Raw genomic sequence first — 22,540 nt, 5'->3', positions numbered from 1 at the left:
AAAATGAGAGTTGTTTTCAATAATTGGGGTCATTCCCTATAGATGTATCAAAATGAAAATCGGGTTTTGTCCCACTTATAAATGTATTATCAAAGAGACCTGGGTTTATCCCATTTCTTTAATTTAAATATTTTCGGTGTTTAACTCTGATAAAAGTATTTCCTAACTACGGTCCTGATGAAATTTCCGCTGCCAAATTGATAAACACCGATACCACTAAAACTGGCTCACGGCCGCCCGCTCCCTAGGACAGGGGTCGGGGGTTGTGACAAGTTTAGATGTTGGACGATGTTCGACCAGAGCTACAGAACTCCGATCTGCGTCCGACTCAGTCCCGGTGGCACCAGGGAAGAAATCGTGTGATGTTTTGGGCATGAAAGGGTTTGGATGAGGTATACTATTTTAATAAAATAGGTTTTGCTCAACGTGCTTCCGACTCGGTCCCGGTGGCATCAAGTTTTGCTCATGTGGTTTGAATATCGCCGGAGTGGTCGGAACATCGCCGGAGAAGACGACTTTAATAAAACAGGGTGCACACGTGTTAGCGTAAGTAAAGCACATGCTGTACAACTGAAGTTTACTATATAAACATGGGTAAGATTACGAAAAAGCCCTTTTGGTAATGTTACAGTTTTACCCCTCACAAGGTACATTGATGCAATCAGGAAATGTCAGGGTGTAAGACAACAATTTTTTGAAAATAGGGGGTAAGGGTGTCAACGCCCTCAAACCACACAGGGTAAAACTGCAATTTACTCTAAATCTTTTATGGGGTGAGAAACAAATTTATTAAATATGTCATGTTTGAGTCAACGATATTTACTTGAAACTATTTTTGTTAGATACGATTCCAACGCGATCTGAAGACGACACTAAAATTTTCAAGTTTGGTTGTCCTATTCAATATGTTTAACAAATAGGTTGTATTCCGATTAACATGATTTAACTGAACATGTCAATTCGCCAATCTGTTTAATTAATTGGATCAACAAGCTAGCCTATTTGACATGTTTAAATCAATGAGATAACCATACCGTGTCTGGGTTACACAGTATTACATGTGTATGAATTATAGTTGATTATTTTTACACACAAAAAAAACATACGAGTCATTTTATGTTAAACAGTTTAACCAATTTACCTTGAAGTCTGGAATGTTAACTGTTAACATGCCAAAAGACCTGTAGTTTAGTGGTCCGACCTGTTAACTAAAATCGAAGCAAACACTGAATCGAAAACCAAATGAACCGAAAATCAGTTATCGTTTTTGTACTCTTAGTTAACCGAAACGAACCAACTATATTTTCATATAATTCTAGCTTTTATTACTCAATTTCATGTATTTACACCTCCATTTCATGTATTTATACCTCAGTTTCATGTTTTTTAAACAAAAACTTTAGCCCAAATTTGATTTTGGTTATTAAATGAAATTAACCGAATCAAACCCCGAATAAACCGAAAATAAATTAACTGATGTCTTCAGGTTTAGTTAAGGCTAACAACCATACCGAAACTATATACACCTTCCAAGGTATAAAAAATGTGCATATTACTATTAGGTTGAGAGTTCAAGTCTCGTAACATAATGTACAAAGGATAAAGATTTTTGCGAGTTTGCACTTTAAAATAAATGAATAAATGAATAAATAAATAAAGAGAAAATTGCACTTTACATCCTTTACGTTTTATTGATTCTGCAGGCGGTGTCCTTTGAGTTTAAAAAGTACATTGAATGTCCTTTACGTTTGCACATGATTACAACCGGTGTCCTTTTGACCTAACCTAGTTAAGTTTGATCATGTGCATTGTACATGAGGGCAAATTCATCTTATAACCATTTAACTTATTTTTATTGATATTAGTATTAAAATTCAAAAAACATTTTAATTAAAAACCCACACTCTCTCTTCTCTCTTTCTCATCTGCACACCCTCTCTCTTCTTCATCTTTACTCTCTCTCTTCTTCATCTCTCCCAACCCACATCCACCCTCACCCCCACTTGAAGTTGTCGCCGGCAAATGACCATCTCCGGCTTGCCACTTGTCGCTCATGTGTGTAAAATGCAACATATAAATTACATCAAGTGAGGCATAAAACTAACCCTTTTTAGTACTAATGTTGGAAAAAGTGTGATTTTGTCTTCCTTTTGTATTTTCAAGACTAAATGAGCGTAAATGAACAAAAGGAACAAATATGCAACAAAATCTAACATAAATACGAGAAAAGGAATAAACGTGGCATGCCCGACCCCTCGACAACATCTTCCCAAACAAAAACAAAGAAACAGAAGGGTGACCACGGCCCCGTGCCCAGCGGACACGGGGGCGTGGCCAGGTGCCTGCAGAAAAGACAAAGTTGTAGAAGCTTCTATTCCCAGCACGGGGGTGTGCCCAGCTCAACACGGGCCGTGGTCAACGCTAAGATTCGTAGAATCTTACAAATCTTGATAGTACAGATACGCTTCTGCACACGGGGCCGTGCCCAGTGAACACGGGGGCGTGTGGAGCTAATGCAGAAAAATTGTAATTAATGAAGAAAGAGAAAGATGATGGACACGGGGCCGTGTCCAGGCTTCTGTGCAGGCTATAAATAGAGGTGCTTGGTTCACTTCAAAGGCATCGCTTGGCAAACCACCTCTCTCCCACTTCACCACCACTCCACCACCACTACAACACCCACATCCACCACCATCATCCACCTTAGAGTGTGTGTAGTAGTCTCGGGATCCAAGATTGATAGTAAGAGTTCTTGACAATCAAAGGCCATGTTTGTCTAAGTCTCTTACATCACTTGGTGAAGACAAGCATTTAATGTAATACTTTTGATTTTTAATCTTTTCGCACTTTTTATTTGGTTTTGTATTAATGACTTTAATAACTAGTTTCTTATGTTAAAGATGAAACTTCCTTATCATTTGTCCGTGGTGTCTTGGCGTTATTTTACTCTCTATATAAAATAAAAGATTTTCACCAATCATATCTCTACGGTCTATATAGAGATATGTTGGCTACCTGGTCGGGGGTTAAGGGAATGGTTTGGTATGGTTCTTGCCTTGTTCAGTGTATAGATCCTGCAAGGACCTGGGTCAAGCTTACTAGGATCTCCATCAATACCCACTGGTATTGGATGGCGGGGGTGTGAATAGCTTGATCTCCTCATATGTAAACTACTATTAATACATTAACCCGGCTACTTAGGATTGTATCCCTGCTGACTCAAACCACTTAGCCGAGGGTAACGTCACCTTCAAAAGAGGGGCCTACCACATTACGCATTAATAACTTAATTAATTATCTTTCAATATTCCGACCCTTTGGGACTGTATCCTTGCTGACTCAAACCACTGGGTTGAGGGTAACGTCACTTTCAAAAGAGGGGCCTACTACTATAACTAAGATAATCTCTTAAAAAGTGCAAAAGTGCGGAAATCATCAAAGGTTACATTAAAGGCGAGTCGGATCGAAGTGATTCATCCTGTCTATCTGTTTTAATTTTATTTTATTTTTCAGCATTTTTAGTTTTTATTTTTCATGTTTAAAACCTTTTCTAAACTTTTGATTTGTTTAGACGTTGAGGATAAACCGGTATTATAAGCTCTTGTGTCCTTGGACGACCTCGGTATCTTACCAACGCTATACTACGCTCACGATGGGTGCACTTGCCCACATGTGTGTTTAGTGTAAGTAGAATATCGTGTTTTATAAATTTAAAACTTGACTAAAGTGTTAAAAAGGGCTTCAAATATTAATAAAAATATATATAACGCTACACACGCATCATCGCGCTCAGGTGCCACGTGTCCTGGTACCCCCCGCGTGTCGCGGAAGAATTAGGGTTATCCCCCGCGACGCTCTGGAGAGTCCTGTTATAGATTTCTTCGTTTTTTTTTTCATGCTGGGTCACACTGTACAAGTCTGGGGTTTTGATCAGGGTTCCTCTTAGGGTATTTTGAGAGTTGTTACACCTAGTCTAGACAATTAAGCTAATAATATCAAACAAGTGAGATAACAAAATAAAAAAAACTCATCGCTACTACAGAACTCATCATTATGATCGAGACAAGCGAACAATCCTGAATCCCATTGAGCCTTAGGCAACGACTCCCCAATCAAATTAGCTCTGGCGTGAGTCCACGACAATCCGTCAGCGGTCCAGCCCTATACTGGTGCAATCGGAGGCGGAGATTACTTTATCTTCATATCAGGTGTGGTAGGGTTTTAGTGGTGGATTTGTTGGTGTTTTCATCGATGGTGGTTGGATAAGTGGTGGGTTGAGGTTGCTTTGATAACATAGGGCTTGATTCTTCGGAATTTGACATGATTTATGGGTGTTACAGATGGGGATTTGCCGATTTTGGGAGATGAACCAGGTGAAAAAGGTCTGTTTACTTTTTTTTTTTCGAAAAAATTGCACTTTTTGTAACGTGGTATTTTATTTATCGGTGGGGATGGTGGTGGAGGTGTAGTGGGGATGTAATGGTGTTGTGGTGGAGGTGTAATTTTAGGAGGGAGAGAGAATAAATAAAAAATATAAATATATATTTTAACTTTTCTAAAAGAAGGATAAAAAGACAGTTATGCCCTCATATGAGTGACACATGATCCCACTTAACACTAAAAACTAATTGGGTTTGAAACAAATCCGGCTGTAATCATGTACAAACGTAAAGAGCAGCCCGTGTACTTTCTAAACTTAAAGGACACCGAATCAGTGAAACGTGAAGGACGTAAATTGCATTTTTCTCATAAATAAAAGCAGGAAGTAAAATACTACTACTATTCAGATTTGTGTTCTTTTGTATAGAACCCAGTTAGTTACGCTGAACATATCTCCTCCAACACAGACAGAAGACAGCTATGCATTACTGGGTTCGAGCTTCACCAGCCGATTTCACCGGACCACTTCCTCAACCTCGAAGGTAAAACCACCAATCTCATCCCTAATTCATCTAACCTAACCTAACCGTTTTTGATTGAATTTGCGATTGCAGTGGCCACACCGCAGTCAACATCGGAAAGTCAAAGATCGTAGTGTTTGGTGGTCTCGTTGATAAGAAATTCCTCAATGACATCTCTGTATATGACATCGGTAGCTATTCTTAATTCCCTCCTCATATTTTTTTATCAGTTATGATTAATTTCTTACTGGTAGGTAGATGATTCACTTATTATAAATAGTGTTTATACTGTCAGTTCTTGCCAAAATATAGGCTAGGGCATTAGTTAGTGTGTTTCTTTGTGTAATTAATGAGAAATCGAATAATGGATAGCAATTTTTTGGATCGAAGTTTCGATGTGGATAACGCTAGGGTTTGTTGTTAGGTCTGGAACTGATGCAACATAGTAAAGTTTATGTGGTTCGGTCGGTGTGGCCGGGCTGCAACTAGTACTTTTTTTTTTTGTTTAGGTGCTCAAGGAATTACAATGGTGCTAACATTTGTATATAACAACTGATGTAGTGTTGGAACATATTATAAAAGTTACTGTTTTGTGTGGAATCGAGTAATGAAATTCATCAAATCATAGTAATTTTTTTCTTTTTTTTTTAAAAAACTTTGTAGATAATAAGCTATGGTTTCAGCCTGAATGCACCGGTAGTGGTTCAGAAGGGCAAACGGCACCCAGTCCTCGAGCATTTCATATCGCCATTGCAATCGACTGCCATATGTTTGTTTTCGGCGGGAGACTCGGTACCAAAAGGTTGTTCAACTATCAACCTTTAATTAAGATTATTTTTTGGGTAATCACAAAAAGCAAATATTACTTATAAAAATAATAATAATGCTCAACCTGCAGGTTGGGAGACTTTTGGGTCCTGGATACCGGTAAAGTCCTTAACACTTTTAAACATTTTTAAATTATTTGAACAATATTTCATTGACGTATAATTATATGTTATATGTTTAGATATATGGCAATGGTCTGAGCTTACGAGTTTCGGTGATTTGCCTTCACCAAGAGACTTTGCAGCTGCTTCAGCTATCGGGAATCAAAAAATAGTAATGTCAGAACTACTTCACATTATTTTTTTTCTAATCTCTTCTTTGGTTTATGTTACACTATAGTATTAGTGAAACGTAAATGTTTAACTATAGGTATGGCGGATGGGATGGTAAAAAGTGGTTATCTGATGTATTTGTCTTGGATACAAGTAAATATTTTCCTTTGAAATCTTATCCTTTTTCTTATAGTTACGTGTTATTATTGTGATTCGTATATATTTATATCAACACATTAAGATATTATTTATGTTTTTTAAAAAGTGTCGTTGGAGTGGACTGAGTTGGCGGTTTCGGGAACATTGCCGCCACCAAGGTGTGGCCATACGGCCACTATGGTTGAGAAGCGGTTGCTTGTATATGGTGGAAGAGGTGAGATAAGTCAGCGGCTTTTATACGACCTCAACCGTAATGCCCATTTTTCTTCTTTTTAATGTAATATTCATTAGATGATACTGTCAATGTTCACAGGAGGTGGAGGGCCAATCATGGGTGATTTATGGGCGTTGAAGGGTCTCATCGATGAAGGTATGCTATTATCATTTTAAAAAGCTTTTAAGTGTAGTATAATAAATTGATTGGTTAGGTCTGCTGTAAGAATTACTTGTACACACACATATATGCATGTATCAACTTGTAAGTGTGGATGCTTAAGCTAACATTAAGTATATTGTATATATAATTGTATATATAATTTGTAACCGTTGATGAATAGTAACTTTTTTTTTTAATGTTATTATATTAAAAGTTTTTTAAGTTTTAGTTTACGTTTTTAATCCATTTAATTTTATTGAATTTGATTATCATCTGATAACTCGCGTTCATTATCTTTTTTTGTTAAGTTGAATAAGCAACTGAATTTAATAATTTTTTTTCGACGTTCATGTATAAACTTTGTTGAAAAAAAGTTTTAGTCAAAACAGTACCGTGACGAAACTGTCACAAAACAATATCGGCATCACTACCGGTATTGTTATAATCGGAACCGGTACCAACATTCGCTTTTATGATCGGTACCGGTATTATTATTATTATCAGAACAGGTACCAGTATTCGTTTTTATGGTTTTCAATGAAACACACATTCTTTTGTGCATATCATGACTTTAAACCAAGTGTTGGTACCATACTGACACCATCACAAACCGGACATATACCGACCAAATTCCCGCCGCAGCGTGCAGAGAAATCCCGCTAGTTCAAAACTCAATCGTCGATTACACCTATACTCAATTCACTATCACAAGTTAAAGTTATGGCTTATGAGCTCAAGGAAATTTATCTAAAACCAAAGTAATAGTCCTTGGAAACGGAAAGAATAAAAATGAAAGTTGATTATTAAATATTAACCTTGTGTTTTTTTTCTTCAACTTCTGTTTTATCTATCTAAAATAGTTTCTGTTTGAATTACTTGTGTAAGGAAGATACTGAAGTTCCTGGATGGACCCTATTGAAGCTTCCTGGTCAAGCTCCAGCTGCCCGTTGTGGGCATACTGTTACTTCTGGAGGCCACTATGTTAGTCCTTTTTCCGTCTCCTACTCCATATTTTGGCTGCATGTTAGCATGTGTGTGCCCACACACACACATCTTTGTGAGAAAACTCTCTATATATGTGTGTGTGCGCGCACAAACTCGAGAAAACTCTATATGTATAGGGTTAAGATCATGTGAGAAGCACTAGGCTAATTGAGAAACGCGAGAAGAATTCTGGACCACACATTTTTCCTAAGCAAAAATGAAAAAAAATGCAAATATATTTTTTTTTGGAAAACTTGGAGCTTTTTCTGCCAGTTCTATTTTTTTTGGATATATACAAATATGTATAGTTGATAGATAGTTAGATACACATGTGTATATTGCCAATCTTTAACTATACATTGTTTAAAATTGAAACATAAGTATTGTACATCTAAGTTTGATAATGTACTTCTATGTACAAATGTTTGTAAATGATTGTTCATATAGGTAGAGGATCCTGTACATTAATCCAGAAGTGTGAGAAGTGTATTATAACACTATATAACACCATATAAACACTGTATAACACTATGTAACACCATATAACACCATATAACACCATATAACACTATGTAACACTATATAACACTATATAACAAATATAACACTATACTTTGTCTGATAACATGTCTATGATAGATGTATAGTGTTATATATTGTTATATAGTGTTACATAGTGTTATATGGTGTTACATTGTGTTATACATTGTTTATATGGTGTTATATAGTGTTATATATAGTGTTATAATACACTTCTCACACTTCTGAATTAATGTATACTATCCCTACCCCATATAGGTATATAAAGGGAGATTATGGTTCTAAACATGTTTTTCTAGTGTACATATGTGCAAATACGTGTTTAAAGTTGAAAAATAGGTATCGTTCATGTACATATATGTTTCATAATATACACATATGTATAATTTAAAAACTGACAATATACACATGTGTATAATCATAAATTGACAATATACACATATGTATATATCCATTTTTTTTGTCTTAGAGAAAATGTGTGGTCCAGAATGCTTCTCACGGTTCTCAATTAGCATGTGTTTCTCTTAGGATCCCTACCATATATATATATATATATAGGCCAGTTAACGTACATTACGGCTTAACGTACGACCAGTACGACAGGTAATAACGCACGTTCATTTCAAAATCACGCATGTTATAAACTAAAAAACCCAAATCACGCATGTTGAAAACATTAATCACGCATGTTATACGTATAATCACGCACGTTGTCGTATGTGATGTACGTTAAGCCGTAATGTATTTTACACTTTTTCTCTCTTTATATATATATATATCATATATATTCATTTGCAAACTTTATTAACATGGTTTGAATAAATTGCATACTTTTCAGCTTCTCATGTTTGGTGGCCATGGAACTGGTGGTTGGTTGAGTCGCTATGACGTTTATTTTAACGATTGTGTTGTTCTAGACAGGGGTGAGTGTCCCACTTCATATTTTTTAGGCTTTCAGCATATTTCCTTTACTAGAGGTGGCTAAAACGTGTCTGTTGGGTAACGGGTCGTATGGGTAATGGTTGGTATAGGTCGAGACGGGCAGCTGAGTTGACCCAAAACACATTTGACCTTCTAAAAGTTCAAAATATCACATTTGTCCTTCTAAAACGCTGAACATATGATATATACTTCTTGTTAAATGAAATAGAATCAGTTATACCGATCTGTTTAAATGCATAAGCAAGAGGAACATTATGCTCGGAAATAATTCACGGTGATATTGAATCCTTTAAGCTAAATTTTTATATTTCATCCATTTGACCTGTTAGTAGGGCTGCATACGAGCCGAACGAACACGAACAAGGCCTTGTTCGCGTTCGTTCGTTGAGGAAAGAAATGTGTTCACGAATTGCTCATGAACACTTCCGAACAAGAATCTTTGTTCGTGTTCGTTTATTAAGGAAATGAACATGTTCGTGTTCGTTTGTGTTCATTCTTTGACTTTAGGTAACGAACACAAACGAACGCTCATGAACACAAATAACACAAACGAACGATCTTGAACACATATAAACACAAAAAAGTTTTCATGAATAGAAATGAAAACAAACGAACATATATTAAATTTCAAATACACTCAACATCTTTCATCATGAACATTTATTTATTATTTTATTAGTGGAAAATTTGAAGTATTTAAATAATATCTAATAATTAAAAACCATAATAAACTATTGAACATGGACATTCATTTACATAAACGAACGAACACCCCCCCTGCTCATGTTCGTTCATTTAACTAAACGAACGGAGTTTCTTGTTCGTGTTCGTTCATTTATTAAACGAACGAACACAAACGAACTTCCCGCGGAATGGTACACAAACTGTTCATTTGCAGCCCTACCTGCCTGTTAGTGATGATATGCAACACGAATCGACCCATTTATAACTAAACAAGTCAAACTTGCCAACTCTATTATTTAAATTTTATAGTATCTTATTTTTTAACTTTGACTCGTGTTGGATCCCGTTATAAATCGTCTGGATTTCTTTTCCTTTAAACATTTTTTTTTAATTTTTATCATCAGTATCTGTGCAGTGGAAACGCCTGGCAACTAACGCTGAAGCTCCTTCTCCCCGTGCTTACCATACCATGACATCTATCGGCTCTCGTTATTTGTTATTTGGTGGCTTTGATGGGAAAGTGACACATGGCGATTTATGGTGGCTAGTTCCAGAAGGTATTGATTTGTTTATTTGAATTTAATCACAGAAGTCCAAGTTTCCATGGCTCATTTTTAATATGCTATTATGCTGTACGAAGATGGGCCCGATGGGGCAATTTTTGACCCACTTACTTATTAATGGGCCGAATGTTGGCCTCAATAATTTTATAATGCATAAAAGTTAGAACCTCTATAAGCATTATGTTCAAAATAAAAGTAGATTATTATGGACATACGATAGTTTTTGTAATCATATTCGACACACTTGTGCACTAGTTAGTAATAAACTAATACTAAGGAGTAAAATGCCATTTTTGTCCTGAGGTTTGGTCAGTTTTGCAACTTTCGTCCAAAGGTTTGTTTTTTCGAATTTGGATCCAAAAGGTTTAAAATCTTGCCATTTTCATGCAGCTCGTTAACTCCATCCATTTCCTCCGTTAAGGCAGGGGTATTTCCATCTTTTTTGTTAACTTAAAGACTTGGTTTTAAAAAGCGTGTCTGAGGCGCCCTCAGGCGCATACGGGATCGCTTTGTGTTACACAAGGCGAGATGTGTACGAAAAGCGCGCGCCTATGTCGCTTTTTCTGAGGAAATCAAAGGAGCAAAGCATGCGATTCATGTACACAGACATGAAATCAAAGTTTTATGCTCAAGAATGGAGATGAAGATGAAGAAATATAAGCATGTAATGATGATGAAGAAACATGGTGAAAGTGGAACAAACGACCATGGAGACGGAGGCTGAGAGACAATGACGGCTGTGTTTGTTTCATCTATTTGATCCTAAAACACTTTTATTAAGTTACACATTTCAGCCTTCATGTTTTTGGTTTTATAAATTTTAACCTAAAGCTTTTTAATTTACACATTTCATCCTCAATGTTTTGTTTTTTTGTTTTAACTTTAATCTAAAACTTATTTTATTATGTTTATTTGTTTATTTGTTGCTGATAGTAAACAAAGCCTGAATGCGAGGTTAGAAGAGTGGCGAGCAGCTTTAGAGGGAAGAGGTTTAAAGATTAGTCGATCTAAGACTGAGTACTTGTATTGCGACTTTAGTGGAGTAGACAACGATGAGGACATTCAGATCACCATTGACAGTCAAGCGGTCCCGCAGGTGACTAAGTTCAAGTATCTAGGATCGTTTGTCCAGAGGGATGGGGAGATAGATAGTGACGTTGCCCACCGCATCCAGGTCGGATGGTGTAGGTGGAGAGCTGCCGCCCACCGCATCCAGGTCGGATGGTGTAGGTGGAGAGCTGCCACTGGGGTATTGTGCGATAGGAGGTTCCCAACAAAATTGAAAGGGAAATTTTATAGGGTTGCAATTAGACCTGCTATGTTATATGGAACTGAATGTTGGGCCATTAAGGAAGTACATGCACGCAAGATGGAGGTAGCAGAGATGAGAATGCTAAGATGGATGTGTGGCCACACAAGGTTAGACCGGATAAGAAATGATGTTTTTAGGGAAATGTTAGAAGTAGCTAGTATATCAGATAAGATAAAGGAGGGAAGATTGAGATGGTTTGGGCATGTGAAGAGGAGGCAGACGACAGAACCAGTTAGAGTGATTGAAACCCTCGAGGTGGAGGGGAGGAGGAGTAGAGGCAGACCCAAAATTACTTGGGATGAGCGGATTAGGCAGGATTTGCAAAAATTGCACCTCTCTGAGAACATGGTCCATGATAGGAGCTCGTGGAGACGTAGGATTAAGGTTAAAGATTTCTAGGAGAGGGTACAATTGTGTTTTTAGGTGTAGTGTATGGGCGTACATAAGTAACTATGTGTATAGGATGTTTTGTACAGTTGTGTTTCTAGGTGTAGTGTATGGTCGTAGATAGATATGTAACTATGTGTATAGGCTGTTTTGTGTTGTCATATTTGTTCTGTTCTACAATGCACTATTTCGCAACTCATACTACATTGGTAGCTTCATACACACACACACACCCCTCATGCTCTATTTATTTCTTTCCTGGGTGTTTTGGAGCCGAGGGTCTCTCTGGAAGCAGCCTCTCTATCCCTAGGGGTAGAGGTAAGGTGTGCCTACATCCCACCCTCCCCAGACCCTACAAATAGCTTTGCTATATGTGGGATTTTACTGGGTATGATTGATTGATTGATTTCATTAAAAGAGTTGTGCTTCTTCAAGTTGTTCATATAATTTTTTTATATTGTAAACAAAGGTTACTTATATATTAAATGATATATCTTTTAACTATCTAATTTTTTATTGTAAAAAGATTAAGATAGTAGTAAATATTATATCAAACTAATTTAAAAATGTTATATTAATACTTTGCGCTTCGCGTACGAAAATCCCGCCGCTTTTGCGCTTTGCTCTTCGCGCCTTGGTTTTAGACCTCGTCGCTTTTGTGCGCTTCACGCATTTTAAAACCAAGCTTAAAGGGCAACTCGGTCTTTTTCACCATATGTACAAGAACTTAACATATGTACAAGTATTCAAAATACCCTTACTAAACAAAAACAAGTAGGTAAAAAGACGAGAATACCCCTGACTTAAAGGAGAAAAAATGGATGAAGTTAACGAGCTGGATGAAAATGGTAAGATTTCAAACCTTTTGGATCTAGATGCGGAAAAACAAATCTTTGGACGAAAGTCGCAAAACTAGTCAAACCTCAGGGACGAAAACGGCATTTTACTCTAATAATAAGCTAAAAAGATATGTCAAAGTTTTTTCGTGTCAATACAACTGACCTTTACCAAAATCACCCATTTTGACCCGAACCCGTTAACCTCTCTTAAAGAGCTAACTAAGATGCGTTTCATCCTAACTTTTAGATGATCCAATTACAAAGAGATTGTCTGCATCTCCGTCAGAAGCAATTCATGAAAGTCATGATTCCTCTATGTCTAGTGGCTTCAGATCGAAAACAAAGGTATTATTATTTTATTAAATCTGTTGTATACCTCCCTTTCAATTCATGCTTAATTAATTTATGCTTTACTGGTAAACAAAATCGTGTTAAATTTAGGATTAGAAAGTTAAGAGGTGGCAACGTTGGTGGTTAGGCAATTTCGATAACATATCAAAACGGGGAATTTCTGGTAACGATTGGGTTGGCTTTAACCGCAATTTTTTTTTTCTTTCCAAAATGTTGGTTTTTATAAATTGTTAGTGCTAAATATGATTATAAAAGCTATAATGCTATATTATTTCAGAGATAATCAACTTTTTTGATAAAAATAATTTAGGATGTTTTTGGCCTTAAAAAGTTACAATTCACTTTTGTCTAACAATGTACAAAAAACCTTTTTATAAACTGTAGGTGTTTTAAATATAGGGTAAAGATCAAATCTAAATGAGTCTTAACATACTAAACGTGAGAAGTGAAGGAAGATTTTTTTTTCCATCTACTAAAGCATTATCTTTAGTTGCAAATAAAAAAAATACGTATAATTACTCTAGTAGAGTAATTATATGCAATTACTCTAGAGTGATTATATAATTACTCTACTAGTGTAATTATATAATTTTTATTTTATTTTTAGATTTTAGGACTAAAATACATGCTTGACTAGATGGGAAATAACAATTTCAAAAAAAAAAAAAAAAAAATCTTTCTTTACTTCTCACTTTTGGTATGTTAAGACCCATTTGTACAATAACCCTACCCTTTAAATATAATTACGAAGTTTATATTGTATCAGTGATTATATAGTTTTCTGGATAAAAAGTTTTAGGGCGTTTTACGCTTTAATGAAAACTTTTCCCTTTTCAAGGGTTTTTTTTTTTTTTTTTTTTTTTTGTTTTTAAACCAGCGTGACCCGTAGAGATAAAAGATCACCTGAACAGACCCATTCAAAAGTGACGGGTAAAAGTTTTCCATCTTGCGTTAAATTTCTCTTTTCATTATGCTTCCAGGAAAACCACATGGACGGGTCAGCCATCTCAGAGCTACAAAAAAGATTAAATATTTCCGTTTCATTTTCCGGTGGTCTTCAAATTATTCACGAGCACGAAGATAAAGAATTTCTTGAACTAGCTTCAAGGATTACTGGAAACACGACATTTACTAACAAACAGGTCAAATATGCTGACAAGTTTGACTTCTTTTGTTCTTTGACCCGTGTCTGTAATCTGTATGCAATACACACCTGTTAAAACTATTTTATGCGACTAAAATATGTTGTTATTAATGCAGGCAGCTCAAGCACTTCGTGAGCATTGGCGAAACTCTACGCCAAAATCGTTACGTTTGAAGGAGCTAAGTGTGTTACTGCGTGACTACCAACGCCTGATTTCTCGCCATCACTTGTAAGTAAAATGGACCGGTCTGACGGGTCAGGTTGTTTATCGGAACACATTTTGTCAAATGTCATTTGTTTTTTTTTCTATAAACATTTAGTGTCTTAGTCTTGGTTTAAAAAAGCGCGCCTTAGGTTACAAAAAATATATTATTTGATAGACAATATGATTTTTAATAAATGATTTAGTTCAATAAAAACACTTTGTGCCGTTTGTTGGTTTGTTCTCTCTCTCTCTCTCTCTCTATATATATATATATATACATAGTTGAGAATTCAAATGAGAAGAAATTTTTTGTAAAAAGTAGAAAGAATAAGTTTTAAACCAATAGAAATGCTTCATTTAATATTTAATAAGTGTATTTAATGTTATTGTAAGGGCATATAGGTAAAGTTACAATTTTAACTAATTTATTGTATTCCCTTAAATTAGCTAACTTATTAAACTTGCAACTCATTTTTAAAACAACCTAATTTATGGTGAAAGACAATTTTCGATATGTGTAGGATATATGTACGATGAATTTCGATGTGTAGGATAAATTTTGAAATGTGTACGATAAAGTGTTCTTGCCAATGAGAGAATAATTAACGGGAGGAGTTATAAACTATTTATTATTTTACCATTATACCCTTTCTTCTTTTTCTTCTCACATCAAGTTTCTTCTCAAATGATTCTTTCCCTATATAGTTAGTTGTATATATATAAAGTTTAATTATTAAATGAAATTTTAATAATGGCAGGGCAAATGTTGGATCTCATTTACAGTCTACAGAATCTGGCTTCATAGAGAAAGATACATTTCGGCTTTATCACATTACGAATGCTTCTCAGGTAAAAGACTGTGTATATGGTCTAGCTAGCTATTTGTTTTATAAAAGGGTTATCTCTGAAAAACCCTACGTACTTTCACTTTAGTCCTTAAACTTTTTTCATACGACCTCCAAGTTCATTGAAAGTATGGACCACCGAACCGGTAGGGTGTCATTTCTGGTCCGCTTTTCAAAACACTGGTTTTATTTACGGAGAAGTCCCTAAAGTTTATTTGTATTGTTAAATCTGTATCATGAAAAATAATATAGGAGTAAAGTAAACAGATGGTTATGTGGTTGACCAAATTATGAATTTGGTCCCTAGCTTTCCAAAAGTACACGAATGGTCTCTGTGGTTTGCACTTTGTAACACATTTAGTCCCCAACTTTTGCCAAAATTATGGTTCCTGTGGTTTGCGCTTTGTAACACATTTAGTCCCTAGCTTGGACCTGCTGAAACCTTTAAATTTGTTAGTTGGGGACTAAATGCGTTACAAAGTGCAAAACACAGGGATCATCTGTGCACTTTTGAAAAGTTAGGGACTAAATCCAAATTTTGGTTAACCACAGGGACCATCTGTGTACTTCAATCATAATATAGGGATTAAACTTTACCTAATCACCTTTAGTGCATGTACGTAGGAATTTTTAGGGATTAGTTTCATATATACCCAACCAAAACTAAAAATATCATATATGCCCTTACAAAATAGTTAAAATATCAAATATACCTAATTTTTTAAAAACAATTTAATAAATAATCATTTTACCCTTATTTTTTAACTTCAAGTTTTCATATATGCTCATCTTTTAACTTCATATATTTATATAACACATTATAAGCTTAAATTTATTTTTACCCATTTTTATTTTTATTATTTACCTTTTTTGATAAACAATAGCATTCTTCATATATAATATTTAAGCTAAATAAATTAAGCTAGAAATGAGTAAATATAATATTTGAAGTTAAAGGTCATATATGAGATTTCAAAATAAGGGTAGAATTCGTAAGATAGTGAAATACTGAATTGATGTCGTTGAATCAATAGGTGAGTACATTATATAGAGATGGTATGAAACCTTAGATACCTAAAGTGGGCCCGTGGGGTCACACTAATAATCCTTAATTAGTTAAGACTGAGGGGAGGGGGGGGGGGGGCTTGGGTTGGGGGCTTTGCTCGACACGTGGCGATAGTGGGGTCCACCGGACCACCCCAAAAAAAGTGGGGCGTGGAAGCAGCGTGGGTTAGCGGCGTTGGGCAGCCATGTTGGCTGAGTTTATTTTTTTTTAAAATAGTTGAGATTTATAAAATAAAATCAAACTGATATTATTTAAAAAAAATTACATAACATGCTAAAAAATAAAAAAAAAACAGTACTTAATAAATCCTAAAAAATAAAAAAAGACTACTTATTAAATCCTAAAAAATAAAAAAAGTAGTTAATAATTCCTAAAAAAATTACAAAGTTCTATAAATATTAAAGTGGGGAACCCACTTAAATTCTGGATTCCCGTCGTACCTCCACTTGATCTTTGCGATCTCCATTTGATCGTCGTGGCATAGGTCCCACGCAGGGACACGACCGAAAATAACTTTAAACCGATCCGGCTTCGGTCTTAGTTCGCGCCACTTGTGTTGGCACGCGTTTAGATTGTGGTGATTGTTACCAACGTGTTGTTGGTATTGTTGGAAGGCTTGTCCCAGTACGCGGTTTGATCAACGTACGCTGTGCGTCGACGATCGAAGTGACGAGCGCGATCTCCTCCTCCTCCGTCCAGTTCACCATTTTCGGTTTTGTTGTTTGGTTGAAAAAAATTGAGAGTTGTGTGTGAGAGTGGGTTGAAGAATTTTGTAAAAAATTGAAGGGGGGGGGGGGGGTTATAGGTAAAATTTTGTAAGGTTTTTTGAAATTTTTTTTTACCATTAAACCGCCAAGCCAAACGGCTATGTAAAACGGTCAAAAATGAAGGTCCAATCATGGCTAGCCACATCACCCCGTCCCACGCTAGGCTCCATAGCGACACCAAAAGGGCAACGCCAACACTGGCCCGGAGTGGCTTAGCCAGCGTTGGCTGGCTTCCCCCGCCTAAACAACGCCACCACTCCCCGAGGTCTAACAGCACCCACAATAAGGCATATTTAGAGTGTGTTTTGGGGTGCCACACGGCACTTGCCCAAAACTCTCTCTTGCCCTCTCACAAACATACACCTACCAAAAACTTATCTTCTCTCTCCTCTCTCCTACATCACACTCACTTGACTTCCTTTCATCAATTTTTCTCATTTTTCCTCAGACCATCCACAATAAGAAACATAAAAAACACCTAAAAACGTGTCTAGTCAGTGCCACATCATAAAAATATTCATTCTTAAAAAACACTCAAAACTCACCCAATAACAAAACCTTAAAAACACCTAAACATAATGCCCCGTCATCACCATTTTTAAATAAAAAGTTTTTTTTTTAATATTATACCCAACCCTCCCACCCGGACCCACCAATTGACATCATCCCCCACCTTTTATTCATTTTTTGTAGTTTGTCTACAAAAATGAATCTAAAAAATGGAAGCTCAATATGAGCCCCCCAATTAGGGATGAGCAAATCAGACCCGGTACCGGTACCGAATTTACCGAACCGGATGCTTTTTCGGTACCGATTCGGTACCCACTTTTGACATTTTCGGTACCGGTTCGGTACCGGACGGTACCGAGCTCATCCCTACCCCCAATAGCTAAAAACACATTCACTGCCACATCAGCCTCAAAAAATGGGTAAAAATGCCCTATTGGGATTTGGGGCTGCTTTCACATACATCACTACACTCTCTCTCCTTCACTCAGGCTATACGGTATGGGGGTCGGCCCCGGCCCGTCGCGGGTCGGCGACGGTCCAAACACCGTGCCGCCCCCATACGTCGCCGTCCTCCCCGTCCGTTTTCAGACGTTCTCGACGAAGCAAATTATGTGGGCCCCCCCACTTTTGACCGTTGGAATATTAATAAAAAAAAAAAGGTAACGGCTATATTTCAAAAAAACACCCATTTCACTTCCATTTTTATAAATACTCACATCCTTAACCCCTATTTTCACAACTTTTCACCCACTACCACCCCATCTCTCTCACATTTTATAAACCACTCATCTTTTTTTATAAAAAGTCATCATATTTTGTATCATTTTTTACCCGCTTTCACACCATCTCTCGCTAAAAAATTATCATGGTTTTTTTTTAACTTTAGGTTTTTAAGTTTATGTTTTTTTTAGTTTATTTTTTTTTAAGTTTAATTTTTTTTATGTTTATGTAATGTTTTATAATATTAATTAAAATATTTTATTACTTTATTTGTTAAATGTTTAAAAAAAGATGGAGATTTAAAAAAAAAAATATAAAAGTGGTGGATGATGATGACTAGGACCATCCTCCCATGCCCCCTAGTTTTGAAGGATGATCCATCCTTGGGAGGACTATGATGTGGCGCCTACGTGGCGGATCATCCTCCAAGGATGGTCCATCACCATACCATGTAGTCTCACACCCTCTTTCCTCCGCATCACTTTCTCTCTCCTTAAAAACACCCAAAAATATCTCTAATAATAATATAAATCAATAATTTGTCATTTACTAAATTGCTTTTAATGAATTGGTGATATTTCAACTACTTTGTAAGGGTATATATGATATTTTGAAAGTTTGTAGGGATATATATGAAATTGCCCTTTTTGCTGATATCATCCGCCCTGCTATGAGTGAAACTAATTGATGTTAATTCTTTTTGTAATTTATGAATAATTAATAGTATTGGTTTTCAACTCGTTTTCTTAATTCTTTCAGCTACGCATGAGTGATATCCCCAGTCTGTTGACAGAGTACAAACAACTTCCATTGGATTAACGGCATTTATAAAAGAATCTTGCATACAAAAACGGATTACACAAGGTATGCAATTAATGTATGAAAGAAATTTCAATTTGAAATTGTAAATGAATCATTTATGAGAAGAACAAGAAATACGTCAACACAAAAGGCTTCACATATTTCACTTATTAAACAATATAAATGAGGTAAGTCAATCCATATCACGTGTAATTATTGTATAATCACGAATCAGCTTGAAGGATCTATATTCTTGCTGAGTTCTTCTAATTTCTTCATCCTTGCATCCTCACTTTCTTTCACCAACTGGAAAAAAATGTCAAAAATGACAGTGATTGTGAAACGCGTTTTGAGACATAAACAAGAAGTTTAGGATAAGTTTCTAGGTGGTGGCAACTTCCTACGCATTTGCTTAGGAATGGGTTGGTTGGAGTTGTGTTACGAGTGAATTGCAAGTTTTGTCCTTTTATCTGTATACCAAATTTCAGGCAGTGTACTTTGTCTTTAAAAGTGACGAGTTTTGTACTTATTGTTTCAAAATCTTGCACGGTATGTCCTCAGTTAATTTTTTTGTTAAATCAAATCATGTGCAAGGCACATGAGGGTGAGGGTATAATTGTCTTTTGACTCTATTGTTTAAAAAATATCTTAAAAATAACTAAAATATTATATATATAAAAAAAAGAGGAAAGAAAAATGGCCTGGACTATTTGACCCATACTAAAATGACCTGTTATCCAACCGATCCATGTTGCCATAGTTAAAAAAAGGGTAGATGCACGGTACCCCTGACCGCGGAAGGGATCCCCCTTCCGAAACTAGCGACCCGACAACGCCGCCTGGCGGTGAAACCCCTGCCAACCCGAGGGGCTGAAACATGTTTCGAACCCGTGACCTCGAGTGTCCTCGGGCCGGTTTAAGGTGGGGGTCGGTGGCCACTGGGCTGACACTTAGAACTAAGTTGACTTGGATTTACCTCCATCAAAGTTGCGGTTAGTTGAGTCTTCTCGTTGTTCTTTTGTTGGAACGCCTCCAATATTTCTTTATACTCTTTCTCCTGTTTTTATGTTTTTTCTTTATATATTTCATTACAGATAATACTATGGTAGACGTGCGGGCAGAGGATTGTACCTTCTTCTGACAGCTTTGTCCCAGCGATCTCGCCTCACGGTTAGCCACATCTATCTTTTTTCTAACCGCTGCTATCTCTTTCCTTAGTGGGTCTGTCAAAACTTCAAGCTCCTGTAATATGTTTTTACACAAATAGAATGAGAAATCTTTTAACAACCTTACATGCATTCTGTTTCATCTTTGTGATTTAGTAATTAACTGGAACGATCAACTTTTTGAAACCGTCTTTACTTCATTTTGCATTGCTTGTTGGTCATCGTTTATATACTAATTTTAAAACACGTTATAATTTGATGTAGAGGTGGCAGGATGGACGGGTTCTTTTGTAAGTGTGGGTCAAACTGTACCGGGTTAAAAAATAGTTATATGATCACAATAACATTATTATTGCAATCATAATCCGAATCTTTGAATAAAAAGGATTTAGGTGTTTGTAACTTTGTATCCATTAAAGTAGTTTTTAAGTTTACCTAACCCGTTTAAGAATAAACACAATCTACATGTTAGTGTAGTGTTTCAAAAAGCGAAGTATGTTTGATGCTTAGTTTTGGCGGCTTACTTCCCAAACTTGGGCCAAACGTCGGGTTTCTTCTTCTGCTCGGCCTAGTTTCAACTCAACTTTCTCCTTGACCATCATCTTCTTCTTCTCGATCTCTTCTTCTCGGGCCTGAAATGCTGCGAACGCCTTTTTGGTAATCTCTTCCTCATCGTGTTCATCAACCGCTACCCCACTTCCTGTTGTTGCTAAGTTCTTCATATTGCCTTTTGCACCTAAACTTTCTTGTTTAATACCACTCTTATGAGTTTCTATATTTGTTGCATTCTTAAGCTTTGGTTCCCTTTTTTATGTATCCTTTTTTGGTTTGCTTTTGCTTCAAAACTCCCTCATCTTGCTTTTAACATAAACCATCAAAGGAGAAGCAAGTCCATAAAAAATCTATAAGCATTAATGGTAAATGTGTTAAATTGGACAAGTCAAATAGCATTGGTGTGTATGTGGCAAAATGGACGGGTCAGATAGCATTAGGGGTATTATGGTATAGGTGGCAAAATAGATGTGTCTGAGCATTCACATCCCTTCCCTATCTTCATTTCTATAATTACATTAAAAATCACTATATTTTCACTCACAATCACTTTAAAAAATATTAAAAAATTAATAGGGGTGAACAATGTCCCATAAATTTACAGATGAACAGTAACATTTCTTTTCTAAACTCATAACCACTTTTCATAACATGCAAAACTCTCTCACATAAAAATAGGCGAAGAGATGTGAATGCTCTCAGGTAGCATAAAATATGGATGGGTTAGATAGCATTAATGGCGTGTGTGGTAATATTGGACGGATCAGACGGGTTGGGTAATACAAAATAACTGTGTCATATAGCATAAAAATGGACGGGTTAGATAGCATCAATGGTATATGGCAATATTGGACCGACGACAATAGTTTCGGGTTAAGGTCCAAAGTCGTGACGGTTTGTGTGACCATGCAACATTCCTTTGTTCCTTGATCCTTCCAATTGCAATAAGTGATATTTTTTACATGATTATACAAATATATTGATAGAGAGAGATTTTAGTATTGCTCCTTTGATAAAGAAATTTAGGAGTTTATATATCCATTTAAATACATTTTGGGTTACTTGTAGTTCCTTCTGTCCAATTGACTTATTTACTTTTAAACAAGTTTTTAAAGTTTACTAGTAAGATATAAAAAATGGTATCAACTAATTTATGAGAAGGAAATGAGTCAAAACGGCCACTATTATTAACGAGTATTGAACCAACAACTCATGAAGACGATGGATATACTTAGGTCATGAATCAGTAAATATTTTTTTTTGAGGTTCTCAAATGCTCGTTTCTCTTCTTAGTCGAGTATGAACATCTAAGTGCGTCATGGTTCTTAGGTCAATATCGACTAAAATATTACACTATAAACAACTTTACCTGTAAATGTATAATGTCAATACTCAATAGAGCAACACTGTGACAATCCATCTGTTAAAATAATTTTCAACGGCCCAATAAAGAAAATGAACTAAGATTTGGTTGCAATCACCTAATCAATAATCAAACATTTGTTGTATTACATATAAATATTAGTTTTACTTGGAATTTTAAGTGCGTAGGAAACTAAGAATCCATCCACCTAAAGGACCACTGTGTTGGCCCAATAAGATTTGGTAACTCTTTTTATATGCAAT

At 36.0% G+C, this 22,540-nt stretch overlaps 2 protein-coding genes across 5 annotated transcripts; one reads left to right on the top strand and one right to left on the bottom strand.

Annotated features, from left to right (window-relative positions):
* The first annotated feature begins 4,765 nt into the window (after positions 1-4,765).
* On the top strand, positions 4,766-20,763 carry LOC110941048 (protein GLUTELIN PRECURSOR ACCUMULATION 3). Of its 4 annotated transcripts, XR_002593757.2 has the most exons (18): positions 4,766-4,922; positions 4,995-5,092; positions 5,565-5,703; positions 5,800-5,828; positions 5,911-6,007; positions 6,099-6,154; positions 6,267-6,374; positions 6,474-6,530; positions 7,426-7,517; positions 8,899-8,983; positions 10,091-10,243; positions 13,035-13,132; positions 14,119-14,280; positions 14,399-14,511; positions 15,246-15,336; positions 19,155-19,259; positions 20,291-20,366; positions 20,627-20,763. XR_002593757.2 is itself a non-coding variant. In XM_022182651.2 (17 exons), exons 1-16 carry the CDS (start codon positions 4,861-4,863, stop codon positions 19,212-19,214), a joined length of 1,500 nt encoding a protein of 499 aa, XP_022038343.1. In that variant the 5' UTR covers positions 4,766-4,860; the 3' UTR covers positions 19,215-19,259; positions 20,291-20,562. The 4 variants fall into 4 exon arrangements, 2 of the variants coding, with proteins under 2 accessions (XP_022038343.1, XP_022038344.1); XR_002593758.2 differs by lacking the exon at positions 19,155-19,259; XM_022182651.2 differs by lacking the exon at positions 20,627-20,763 and having other exon boundaries at positions 20,291-20,562.
* Positions 19,201-21,153, bottom strand: LOC110941049. The gene is made up of 4 exons (XM_022182653.2): positions 20,887-21,153; positions 20,328-20,438; positions 20,173-20,253; positions 19,201-19,502 (listed from the first exon to the last, which is right to left on the bottom strand). Exons 1-4 carry the CDS (start codon positions 21,082-21,084, stop codon positions 19,428-19,430), a joined length of 465 nt encoding a protein of 154 aa, XP_022038345.1. The 5' UTR covers positions 21,085-21,153; the 3' UTR covers positions 19,201-19,427.
* Positions 21,154-22,540: the final 1,387 nt, after the last annotated feature.

The sequence above is a fragment of the Helianthus annuus genome, chromosome 5 (assembly GCF_002127325.2).
Source record: "Helianthus annuus cultivar XRQ/B chromosome 5, HanXRQr2.0-SUNRISE, whole genome shotgun sequence".
Taxonomy (NCBI): domain Eukaryota; kingdom Viridiplantae; phylum Streptophyta; class Magnoliopsida; order Asterales; family Asteraceae; genus Helianthus; species Helianthus annuus.
The sequence above is the reverse complement of the archived record's forward strand: the minus strand, read 5'-3'. Positions and strand labels throughout refer to the sequence as shown.

Coding starts and splice junctions, on each gene's coding strand:
- LOC110941049 (XM_022182653.2), bottom strand. CDS start 21,084: ATGAAGAACTTAGCAACAACAGGAAGTGGGGTAGCGGTTGATGAACAC. Junction 20,254..20,327: donor GACAAAGCTGTCAGAAGAAG/GTACAATCCTCT, acceptor ACATAAAAACAG/GAGAAAGAGTATAAAGAAAT. Junction 19,503..20,172: donor TAACCGCAACTTTGATGGAG/GTAAATCCAAGT, acceptor ATTTTTTTCCAG/TTGGTGAAAGAAAGTGAGGA.
- LOC110941048 (XM_022182651.2), top strand. CDS start 4,861: ATGCATTACTGGGTTCGAGCTTCACCAGCCGATTTCACCGGACCACTT. Junction 6,155..6,266: donor TGTATTTGTCTTGGATACAA/GTAAATATTTTC, acceptor TTTTTTAAAAAG/TGTCGTTGGAGTGGACTGAG. Junction 14,281..14,398: donor CGACATTTACTAACAAACAG/GTCAAATATGCT, acceptor TTATTAATGCAG/GCAGCTCAAGCACTTCGTGA.